Source organism: Columba livia, chromosome Z (assembly GCF_036013475.1).
Source record: "Columba livia isolate bColLiv1 breed racing homer chromosome Z, bColLiv1.pat.W.v2, whole genome shotgun sequence".
NCBI lineage: Eukaryota > Metazoa > Chordata > Aves > Columbiformes > Columbidae > Columba > Columba livia.
Genome location: NC_088642.1, coordinates 64,644,950 through 64,657,974, shown reverse-complemented (window position 1 = coordinate 64,657,974; position 13,025 = coordinate 64,644,950). Strand labels below are relative to the sequence as shown.

Sequence of the window (13,025 nt, the reverse complement as noted above, 5' to 3'; positions counted from 1 at the left end):
GGCTTGTACCACAGTATGGGAATCTCAATATACTCTATCTTATATAGTTACCAGCAGATTTTTTTTTTCCCCTGCAGAGGTGTCAATAATTTTTACTAAAAGAGAAATGGTTACATTTTTACTAGCAATGGCTAAATAAAGTTTTTCAGTTTGGGGAATGTTTTTTTCTTCTTTCCTATAAAAGCAATAATGTGTGCAGGGATCATGCAGAAATAGTAAAACACTGAGTTCTTCAGTTCAAAATCAGAGAATCATAGACCTTCAAAGGTCGTCTAGTCCAACCCCCTGCAATGAGCAGGGACTTCTTCAACTGTATCAGGTTGCTCAGAGCCCCATCCAGCCTGGCCTGGAATGTGTCCAGGCACGGGGCATCTACCAACTCTCTGGGCAACCTGTGCCAGTGTTTCACCATCCTCATTGTAAAAAATTTCTTCCTTATAGCTAATCTAAATCTACCTTCTTTTAGTTTAAAACCATTACACCCTGTCTTGTCACTACAGGCCCATCTTTCTTAGAAGCCCCCTTTAGGTACTGAAAGGCTGCAAAAAGGTCTCCCCAGAGCCTTCTCTTCTCCGGGCTGAATGACTCCAACTCTCAGCCTGTCCTCACAAGAGAGGTGTTCCAGCCTGCTGATCGTTTCTGTAGCCCACCTCTGGACCTTTTCCAACAGTTCCGTGTCTTTACTGAGGCCTCCAGAGCTGGATGCAGCACTCCCGGTGGGTCTCTCCAGAGCGGGGTGGGCAGGGCAAGTAAAACCAGTGGAAACCACTTGCCTCTTGTGATCTCTATAGGACACCACAATTGTGCTTACTTGAGGTGAAGAGCTGAGTGGAGCCAGCAATGTTAATCTGTAGAAGAGTCACAGGTAGAGGAGATTATGTGAGGCTTCTTGCTGGTGTGTCTGTCTGCATTGTTGGGTACCTAACTGGCACTGGCTGTTACCCTGACAGAGTGCATGGCTGTACTCCAAAGGCTGACAGTGTTGGTTTGGTAACACAAATCTGGTTTTCATCTCTAAGAACAAATATCTGCCTTTACTAACATGCTCTCAGGCAAAGGGAATTTCATTCTTAAGTCAACCATGTGTTTTTCTTCAAATTCTAAGCAAAGAAGCACTTGTCAATCTTAATTTTTTTCAGTGCAAACAACTTTGCCTCTCATGCTGGGGAACTTCGGGATAGTTTTACATGCTATAAAAATATAGGGCGGTATTGTACCTGCAGTCTTTGTACAATATCCTGTTAGCAGCTCTGTGAGCTGAACGTGTAGAATCTTTTCAACATTATAATTGTTTTCTCTAGCAAAGTCTAGGTAGCATTCTTTGAGATGGGTTTCCACTTTTGGAAGTATCTAAGATAGAACTGAAGAGTGACTCCTAACTTAAATGCAACATTACAAATGACATTTTATTCTTCTTCCTTCTTATTCCCCATTCATTTACAAGCTCTTTCCCAAGAAGAGCTGAAAATGGTTTTCTAAAATGTTTAATGGCTAGATTGTCCTTGCTCCAGGAAAAGCTATTTTAACCTATTAACAGCTTGCTAATATAGTGTGATGTGAAACTGCTAATGAAATAGTGCAATGTGGTGAACAAGTCAGAAGATATTTGGGTATCTCTGAATGGGAGGGAGATCAGAAACCCTGTTGCATTGCATGGATGTTTAAGACCATTCAAATGCTCCCTTACATTTGTGGGGTTTTTTTTGGCAATGCATTATTAGGTAATAGGTATTGAAGATAAAAACGGTTATCAATTAAGGTTATTTTCTCTAGTTGATTCCTGTGTTTAAAATTGTTCCTTTACCATTGGCAAACCAACCTAAATTTGAATATTTTTAAAAATTCTGTCAAAATTTGTGTCAGCAGAAGAAATAGTAATGCTTCATGCTTCTTCCTTACATTCTGTCCTCATGATTCACTGTGCTGTGTGAGTAGTTCATTAGTCTCATGCCTGAAAATGGCATGTAGTATCATTACCCAGTTTTTACAGACTGGGCAGTTAGGAATTGAGTGGTTAAATGGTTAACAAGTTCCACACAGTGCATCCATGGGAGAGGTAGACCCAGGATCTGAATCGAAGCCTTCCTCTCTTTCTGACCAGTGTTTTGGCTGCAGAATTAAATAAAAATTGTAGATGAGTTTAAAAAATGTCATATTTTACCAGAATTACACGATGAAGACTTTAGATCTCTCTGCAGAGAGAGAAATAATCTTCATTCTGTAAGAAGTATGGCAAGAACTTCCACCATAATTTTCATTCTTTCTTAAAAGTGAAAATATACTTTGGAAATTATCTTAGGAAATGTGTAGTGATTACTATCTATCTGTTTTGCTAATTTTGAGAATTTCTTTCTTCCTTTTCTTGTGAGTTTCATTTGGAAGGATGTTTTTTCTTGAGATGAACTTTACAATCTCATGCACTGTAATTTTTCTGTAATCCAAACTTGTAGAGGTTCAGCAATTAAATATTCTGAAACACAGAGAGAAGATATAGACAATTGCAAAGGTGCAGGGGGACTGGGCCATTCTTGTTCTTGAAAAACAATTATTTTTTTTTTTTTAGTGTTCACGGGCTGAAAAGATTAGTGATATGTACCCAAGCTCTGACTTCTAGTGATTGCCTCATATAACATTGTAGATGCAATTGTCTGCCAATAATGAATTCTGAATCTGTTTGGTGGCCCACAGCATCTTTAGCTGTATTTTTAAGTCTTGTCTGCAAATTTTTTATTGCCCACATCCAAGCTTTGTTGACCTTCTCACTTAGGCAGTATGGCTGTCTATTAAGTGTGTGTGTATATATATATATATATATACAGGGTTTTTTATATATATATATACATACAGGATTTTAGATATATAGATGGATAGATAGATATATGATTATATATATATAAATAAATATATAAATATATTTTTATATATATATATAAATAAATATATATATAATAAATATATAAATATATTTATTTATATATATATATATATATATAAAATCCTGTGCTGGTTTTGGCTGATGATAGAGTTAATTTTATTCATAGTGTCTGGTATTGTGCTATGTTCTGGATTTGTGCTGAAAACAGTGTTGATGACACACAAATGTTTCAGCTATTGCTGAGCAGTGTTTACACGGTGTCAAGGATTTCTCTGTTTCTCACACTCCCACCTCAGCAAGTGGGCTGGGGGTGCACAAGAGGCTGGGAGGGGACACAGCCAGGACAGCTGACCCCAACTGACCAAAGGGACATCCAGACCATATGGCATTATGATATCATGCTCAGCAATAAAAGCTGGGGCAAAAAGAATGAAGTGGGGACATTCAGAGTGGTGCCATTTGTCTTGCCAAGTAGCTGTGACACATGATGGAGCCCAGCTTTCCTGGAGCCGGCTGAACACCTAGCTGCCGATGGGAAGTTGTGAAGGAATTCCTTGGTTTGCTTTGTGTGCACTGCAGAAGCTTTACCTATTAAACGGTTTTTGTCTCAACCCATGAGTCTTCTTGCTTTTACCCTTTTGATTCTCTCCTATCCCACCAGGGGGGAGTGAATGAGTGACCACATGGTGCTTAGTTACTGGCTGGCGTTAAATCATGACAATTCCATGTAATACCTACTATAGGCAGGTCACATTCTGCATTTGTGAAATATCAGTATGTAAATGATCTTTCTTTTTGTGTTAATTTAAAACAAACTCAGTTATATTTCTGGTTTGTCAGCTATTAAAAATAGTATAATTTCTTTGGGATTTTTTTGCCATTTACACAGCAATATTTATGCTGTGGTCTTTTAAAGAAAAATTTAATTGACAAGAGAGGAAAAACTTATTGCGATTCCTGAGCTGGTAAAAAAGGGAAGTGTCAGTTTTTCTAAGAACTGTTTATGGACTGTATAATATGTGCTCTGAAAAATAAATTAAAACCCAAGCAAACCAAAAAAACAAACTAAAACTGTAGTATTGTACAATCCTGCTTCTTCACTCTATAACCAAGAAACAGTACAAAAATCTTAAAGGCAGAGAAGACTTTCTGTTTAAAAAAAAATGCTGGAACACTTGCAGGACTTACCTGTTGTCTTCATCTCTTTTTTTTTGTTGTTTTTTTTTGTCATCAATCAACGTACAGTAACAGAAGAGTGGACCTCTGTGCTTCCCATCAACCTCTTGTTCATTAACTTTGATTACTTTGATGTACTTTCATGTCTCAAGACCAACTACTGTCTGGCTTTAAATTATTCTGTCAATGACAGCATTATTTACTTTCAATAACATATCAGTAAATTATTATTCAGGTGCACAGCGATCCCTTATATCACAGAGAAAGATGAGGCATAGACATTAAAAGCAAGGCTCTGTGAACAGAACACTTGCCCACTGTGTAGAAGGATGTAGCTGAGTTTTCAGTAAGATATGCTTTAATGTCATACGACTCTTGGAGTCTCGTAACATGTTACATTAAGACTTTTTGTTAGATTCACTATTAAAATTCAGGAAAAAGGAAGTTGCAGGCCTTATCTTTCTCTCCAAAATGTTGCACTGTTTAAACTGTTTCCATCCTTTGTGGTCACTTGCAAGAACTCAAGGGGAGGATCATATCTCTTCTTTACATGTTGTCCTCGTTCTCCCATACAGTGATCTCTTTCATGATAGGTTACTGCTTTCTATCTCTTCGAAGATCTGTGAAACAGCCAGACAGATTGATTTTCCATTACTGCTATAGGTTGTTCCTATTAATATGCGAATAATATTTACTTGTTAGGTATAATTAAATAACCCAAACTATGTTAAATGAGTATCCTTGGTCTGGAAGAAAACCACAGAAGTCAGGTCTAATATCTTTTAAAGTTAGCCTTGCAAACTTACACATAGGTGCACTAGAACACATGCTTTAATACTAGACAAAGTTCCCTTTCTTTACTCTACGGGAAGAAGATCTCAAAAAGAGCAGCAAGATATTTCTGCATGTTTTGGTGTCAATTATAAGACCATTAATTTATTCTTGTATTTGTATATTTTGTTTTTAAACCTTAATAGCATTGCTTTAGGATTTAAGGAATCCATTGTGTAAACTATTTTAAATTATTCTACTGAAATCTAGTCCATTTCCTTCACAGGTCCTCAAGAGCCGCTGTAGCTTTGGTAGAAATGCAAGGAGTTTATGTTAGGAATTCAATGGAAAGCATGCTTAAAAATGCCTGAGAACTCCTGTTATCTTCAGACCATTGTTGTGGTAGAATATAATGGCACTTTTCAAGAAGCTGCGGAAACCCCTGTTTGGTTGCTTACTTAAGGGCCTTTACCTGCAGAGTTGCCTATCAGCTGATACAGGGGGAGTCTGTATCTGCTGATTTTACTGTTCCTCTCATATGCAAGGTCATTGGTTTCTTGTCCTTTTCTTCTGTTTTCTTTCTTTCTTTCTTGGGGAAGTTTTTGAGGAAAACCTTAGTCAGGAAAAATTTCTATTTCTTTCCTACAAAATAGCATAGTACACAGAGTCCCATAACATAAACTTGTTAGCAACATGTTGCGAAGGCAGAATTACAGTCCATGACATCTGAAATGCCTAGCAGTACCCTTTCAGAAGCCTCCTCTGGCAAAAGGTTAGCATTGCTACACCCTTGGATTTTTATACCCACTTTTTAACAGGTTTAAACAATGGCTACAATATTTAGCTGCTGCAAACTCACTCAGGATCTTTTTATTATCCCTACTCCCCACCCCACTCCTTTAAAATTAAGCAGTAACAGATGTCCAACCACAGTTACGCCAATCCACACTGCTGCCTACAAGCACACCAGCTACTGTACTTTTATCCTCTCTGTGCCTTGAAATCCTGCTGCTGGGGAATGGAGTGGCCGCCTTAAAGCTTGGGATTCTCGGGTGAATCTATGCCCCACGTTCATCTCCCACTGCTGTTCTGGGTCATTCCTGAGCCTATTGCACAAATTGTCAATGACTTGTATTCCTGAGTTAAATGCTGTTGAAAACAAGTATAATGACACTGTTAGTAATTCAGATGCATATCCTTGCAAGGCTAAGTACGTATGTTGGTTGTGTTGTGAAGGTCTTTAAAGACAATGCTTTCTTTTGTGTTAATGAATGCTAATGTTCCATCTGTGTGTGTAGGAACACGTGCTATTCCTGGCATCTTGAATCTTGTCTGCACCAAGTTGTGCTTGTTTCATGTTGGATATTGTAGTGATCTGAGTTAGTTACAATTATTTTGGATTAAATGAGGAAAATGAAGAATGAATCTTCAAAATAAAAACCGAATTCCACTTGAGATTTTCAGTAGTAGAGTGCGTCACAATTTATGTTGCGTTTACCTTGACAACATTTTGCTATCATTGTGTCTGGTTATTGTTTAGCATCAGGCTAACAAAGTAATTTTGCCCAAGATCATGCCAGAATGTGAACTAGAATATGAATTTTTCCGGTCCCAAATGAGCATCTTGCAGCTTGAGAGGTTATCCTCATCACTCAGAAGTATGCATGGGATTCACAGTGATGGAATAGGAAACTACTGAAACTAGATTACAACCTGGCATCTACACACCCTTTGCAGAAAAAGTGGCCAAGTAAGACCAGGCCATGTGTTGGCCATGCTCTTTATGTTTGGAGTTTCTCATGCCAACCCATATTATTTATAAAAATGCATAGCTCTTTTTGAAGACTTTTCAGATTTAGTTATATGAGGAACAAGCTGACATTTTCATGCTTCTGAAAAGTTAACATGACTTTTTTGGGGGGGTAATGTATAAATGTTAGAAATCTTATTAATTAGTTAATTTCCTTCAAGCCTTTATATCATCGAGACTCTCTTGAACTCAGGGAAGAGGAAAAGAAACGTGAAACCTCTAAACTTTTTTCCCCCCATCTGATAATTTATAATGGCTAAATGGATCATTTTGGAATGTGTGTAATAGAACTTACTCTTTGGCTGAAACATTGTATTTCAGGTTCAAACTGAATCCAGTTTTCACAGCCAACCTGTTAAACTCTAGGCCAAAAATAGATAAGTTTGTAATGAAATGCTGATGAGCCTTAATAAAGCAACTCTACAAAATGACACAGTTTCATCTAGTATATGTACATATACTATATTACTCCTCTTATATGTACTGTAAGTGACACATGAAGAAGACAAAATAATACCAAATACAATAAATGTGTGTCACATTGGTGTAAAGATTTAAAAAAAAAGGTTGTGAATGTGAGAAAACCTTTTACGGTAAAATAAAAGTACCATTTTGTAAGTCTTTCTTCTTGCAGTACAATTAATTACTGAGTTCATTAATTAATGAAGATATTAGAGAAAGAACACCATTACTGACCGGTGGAGACCTGATATATTACTGAGTCAATAAACTATTGAACATGAAACAAGACCTTTCAGGAGAATTTTTTTCTCACAACCCACAAACACATATATTATTATTGCACAATCAGCACTTCTTTGGTACCCTTATATTTCATATTGCTAATTCTTTTAATCATGCATACATACAGAAGTGTTTTATAACCTAGCTAATGAGTAATTGGACAGGTGACATTGGGACTGAGGCCCTGAAGTGTCAGGCATAATAGAGCAGGATATTTTTTCCCCACTAGGTTTTTGAGGGTGAAAGACAGTGAAAGAGCAGGTAGGACAGGAGGGAGACAGGACTCTAGTACCAGAAATTTGTCAGAGAAATACGGATTTTAAGTGGACCTGTGAACTATAAATGGCTTTAAATTGCTGTCTGATGCAGATAAATAAGTAAAGAGATAAGCCATTTAAAATAACCCTGAAACTTTTTCATTGTCAGCAACCAAAGAGTTTAGATAGGCCAAGCTAAAGTTGTATGTAATTTTATTTAAGTCAGTATAGTTAAGGTAATTATTTTTTGGTGTGGAAAAACTGTGTATTTGTGGGTGTTAATTGTTGGAGAAGCCAAGAGCCTTAATAATGCTTCAGTATCTCGGTGGCAGTAGGGACCAAGCACCCTTCCCCCACCTTAGCCCCCAAGTAATCATTGATTGCATCTAAATCTATAGAGATATCTTTTCCTGGCAGCTTCGGTAGTTACAGTAGATTGTTAATCTGTGAATGATCAGAATAAGCCTCTCTGTCTCAGAAATCTCCATGCAAATTACATCTAAATGCATGCCATAAATTTATTAGTAGCAGTTTGAAGTGCACAGGTCATATTCTACGCTATTTAAAAACGTATCTGTGTTACACATTAAGAAGAGTCTCATTCAATTTATAGTCACTTTTCTGTGGATCTAGCTAACACCTGTCAAAGTAAACCTGGGTATTTTTTGAAATAATTTTCCTTTTGGTATGCTTTTATTTCCTCATTTTACTCATTTTAATCAAACTGATATGCTGCTGTGGTAAGACATCACTAGTAACATTTTCCTTCAGGCAGTGGATACAAACCCAGGAAATTTGTGGAACACCAACAGAATCCTTATACTACCGCTTCTTCCTAAAGGAAATAGAGCAATTCTTTTAAAGGCTTTAAGAATGCAGTTATCTCCATGGGACAGCAGACTATGTTATTATTGAATAAGCATTTTGGTTGTCATTGCTCAGGGTTACCGATGAGTTTTTTTTGAAAGAAAATTAATCTCTGCTTAAAAGAATGACCAATGCTTTGAATGTTAGAAGGCTGGGTTTTGTTGCACAAACCTAGCCCTTACAACAAATTTGTACAAGAGGGAAGAAAAGCATTAATACATGTTTTCTGCTTCTTTTTGCAGGCCATCCGCTGTACACTGGTAAACTGCACATGTGAATGTTTTCAGCCAGGGAAGATTAACCTGAGAACCTGTGATCAGTGTAAACATGGCTGGGTGGCACACGGTAAGAAAAGTCTGTTTGGGGTTTTCCTTCTCTGTTCAGTCCAGCTTTCCCAGTATCTTTACATGGAGCTGGAGCAGAGATATTTACTTACCTGTACCTGCATGTGTGTACACTCTGGGTTTGTGCATGTGTTTGCATTGCTTTTTTTATAGCAATTTCTAGGGTAAAGAAGTGAGGGTCTGTTATTCTGGTAGTAGCAGTGCCATTGGAGTTAAACATCTTGTGCACAGCTCAAAGAAGTATTTTAACCACCAGGAAATAATGTAGTTCTAGTGGGGCTTAGCACAAAGGCAAAAAGTTTACAGTATGGTTGCACAGTAAAGTTTGCATTGCAAAGAAGCATCAGCCACTAAGTCACTGAGCTTAATGGAAATTCATACATTCCAATGTCAAACTTGCAGAGCCTGAATATCAGAATGAAATGCATGTATCCAAATGGCTCAACAGTAGTGTGCGTATGTGATCTGTGAGTTGAACCTCTCTGCCCATACTTAAGAAGCTAAAAAGAGTGTGGAGGGATTAGAATGCCCCGATTCTATATAAAGGCATCAAAACACACAGACCTTGCATTTTATTTATCCTTTACTATTTTGGCATTTGGTGTTGTTTTTTCTTCTTGCCAGCCTTGATTAAGCTATGCATGACAGAGAGAGCTGTATATACAATTAGAAGGTAAATAGGGAAAATGCATAATATGGTTTACTGAAAAGAAGGAAAAAAATAAAAAGGAAAAAAGGAGAAAAATGAGTATGTTTGCAGGAGAAATTAGTGTTGGAGATTTCTTCTCATGGTCTAGGCTATTGGCACCTAAGCAAGCACAGTTTTCATTCCCCACTTCTGCCAGATATTCAGTAGGTTATATTTTATACATTTTCTTTTATTTTGATGGTACCTGGGGTGAAGCTTAGTACTTGTCTCCTAAAATGCACTTGATCCCTATTAATTTAGTTCATATCTGCCTGTACTTGTGCCTGAGAATGCTGACGTTTGGCAAGTGTGAATACTCAACCAATTCAACATCACAGAGATGAGAAGTTTTTAAAACATTCATATACATGGAAAGCAAAGCAGGAATGCAGTTCTGTGTCACTGCATAGTAATAGATAGAGCCTGCCTAGAAATACCCTAACAGCACCAATCTGGTAGCTGATTGGAGATTCATTATATACTAGATTCTACAGGGACACAGCTTATTTTTGCTCCTCTTAATTCCCAGAAATTTATGGTCAGTCATATTATAACCAGACTCACATTTTTCTGAAGTATCACTAAACTTCACAAAATTTTTATAGTTCGGGCATGCTTCAGGCTTTGTGTCGAATCAGCATCTGAGGTTTTGCTGATCCACAGATAGGGAAGACTTGTCTAGCTGTTTTCCAGGGTTTTCCTTCTGTTGAGTAATAGAAATTCGAACTCTAGCACTCTAGATTCCGACATATGGGCATCCCACAATTTCTTTTTAACCAGTACATCTTAGAAGAGTGTGATCAGATTTTCCTGATTAATTCTTCCCTATGAAGTGGTTGAATTCAAAATCGGGCTGTATGACAGTAACCTGGGATTACTACAGCGTGTATAATAGAAATGTCCCTGTTTCACAAATCCAGAAAGTTGAAAGGTGAATGTGATGATTCGGGATACACCACCTGCTCCCATACCTGGGTGCTTAACATTCCAAACAGAAAACTTAATACAGCTATATATTATTAGAAATTGTTTGTTTTACTAATGCACCAAGTGAAGAACGCTCCAATTTATTATTTTTTTTAAGCACACTTTGTGTACATTTGTCTGGAGTATTTACATTTTATGGCAGAGCCAGACAAATCAGATGTATGTTTCATATACATAATCAAAGAACAGGCTTATAAATTACAGTATGTATGTTTACTTCCTGAAGTATGTATACTTCCTGAAGTATTTACAGTATGTAAATTACTTCCTGAAGTATTTACAGTATGTAAATTACTTCCTGAAGACTATGATGCACCTGTACCAATTCTTGATCTTAGCTGTTTTCCAGGATTTTAAGGGCAGCATTTAGGAGTCTGATCAATTCATTGCACTATAGCACTTGGATTTCAAAATAACGGAGTCAGGTTGCTGTTAAGAAGTCATTTTCTTTGAAATGTTAGCATGGCACTTTCAGAAGTTGTTTCTTGAATGCTAATAGAATTTCCCACTGCTTTGATTAAAGGGTTTCCACCTAATTTTTTAAATGAATTTCAACTCAGCTCCTTGACACATGATGCAGTGCTTTACTGAATGTAATTATCAAAGAATAGGTGTTTACGACAGGAAGTACTATATTTATTCAGTTCTGAAAATCTAGAATCATAATTAACTGAATAGATCAAAAGTAGCTTAGAACTGCAGCCCTCTCATGATGTGCTTGACTAATCTGTGTGGAGTTAATTCATGTTAATAACTGCCATTTAAAACGTTGCAATTACTGGAGTGTGGAGGAATGGGCTTATAGCCACCACAGTATTATTGCACTTAACAACTGCTAGCCTCTTTTCTTTTTTCTGGCTTCCGTTGTCTCTCTTGCATTTTTTCTCACTCACCTAAAATTTGCAGTGCACATCTTGAATGGAAATGTTTCGTACAAGTTCAGTTTCTTCTGTCTGGAGTTACCAGAAGTAGGAATGTCAATACAAGAACAGATTCATCAGAGAAGTTCTTTTGTGGCAAGATAAATGTTTCTGTTGGCGAAAATTCAGCTTATGAAGTTTTGACCCTGCACCCCTGTGCTGCAGTGGTGATCCTACCATCAGTGTTTTTAAGGCTGAAGCCAAAAGCTTTGTAGAGCAAAACAGCATTCTCTAGTAATGTGCATAATGGAGAACAGGTTGTTGTTGGTGTGAATCTCTGGATATTTTAAAGGATTTGGATAACTAGACTGTTTTAACTTCTTTTCAGCTGAAGCCTGGCTTTCATATTTTCAACATGGGTGGCAATTTATTTTCTAAAACAAAAAATAAATGGTTTAAATTGGACAATCCATTTCCTAAGCCTCAAACAGTCAAACAGAAAATAGTTCAATGTTTTTTCTTTTCTTTTTTTTTTTTTTAATGGTTAAAGTACTCTGTATAGTCCATATGCTGAAAAATAAAATGTACTAAAAACTTCACAGCAAATTTTTAAAATTTATTTTAAAACAGGCAATTGCTATTTTGCAGTTTTTAAATAATGTAGGAGTAGGATGACTACAAAAATTAAGACTTTCTTGAGTGCTTGAATTGATTTATTCTCCTGACGTTTTTGTTGTTTTAAAAGTAAGATACTATAATATGAAGCTAGTCATGACATTTTACTAGTTTTAGCACAAAATCACTTACTCAAACTATACTTGCCACCCACTTTCCCTACCAGAAGTATCTTAGCCCGTGAGGAAAGAAATCAAGAAACTCTGCAGAAAAAAATAAGTTGGTTTCATTAACTTTGTATTTTACCTTGTCATTGATGTCAGAATAACAGCTACCATACTGCTAGCAGAAGTAATCTTATAGCTAGTCCAATAGATCAAAAGACCCAATGCAGTATCAATGGGAAATACAGTTTACCGTCTCTCATAGCTGTTTTGCTCTAGAAAGGAATGCAACATGACATATGTCATAGTGCATTGAAGTTATTATTTATGACATTCATTCTATATATTTTCGTTGCAGTATCTCAGACTTTGCCGTCATTTAAAAAAAACAAAACAAAACAAAACAAACCACAGTATAATAGTAATAATATTAAGTTTGTCTCAAATAATCATCTTGTTTCAAAGAAAGTCAGAAAATTAGAAATACTGGTTTGCTGTCTTGCCCTCACGCTGGTCACTGGTAAAACTCAGACAGCAGCAGCATCTTTTATCAGATGTGTTTTCAGATGCATTCTTAGGTGGTTGAATTTCACACTGTTCAATCTACTCTATGAAATGAAGTGTCTTGTGAACATTCTTGGTCTCTTCCTTCTTTTCCTTTTCTCTCAGAGAAAGCTGATCCTTAGTCCTCTAGTGATCTTTGATCATCTGCATCATGCCAGTCGGCACAGCTTGGGGCCAGGCTATTTATTCAAGTAGGCTTTAGTACCTCTCTGAGGTATGAAGAGGCCACATATGGTCCCATCTCCAGTCCAGGACTTGGCCAGGCCTTTTTCCAAGTAACTGTGAGATTAAGTTCCTTCAGGT

General features: G+C 36.9%; 1 protein-coding gene across 9 annotated transcripts in view; it reads left to right on the top strand.

Annotated features, from left to right (window-relative positions):
* BNC2 (basonuclin zinc finger protein 2) overlaps positions 1–13,025 on the top strand; it is a 355,747-nt gene that overhangs the window by 203,772 nt on the left and 138,950 nt on the right. For all 9 annotated transcript variants that reach the window (XM_065046180.1, XM_021288801.2, XM_021288805.2 and 6 more), the window contains one exon: positions 8,743–8,845. In XM_065046180.1, coding sequence (XP_064902252.1) covers positions 8,743–8,845 — 103 coding nt within the window. The remainder of the gene's footprint in view (positions 1–8,742; positions 8,846–13,025) is intronic.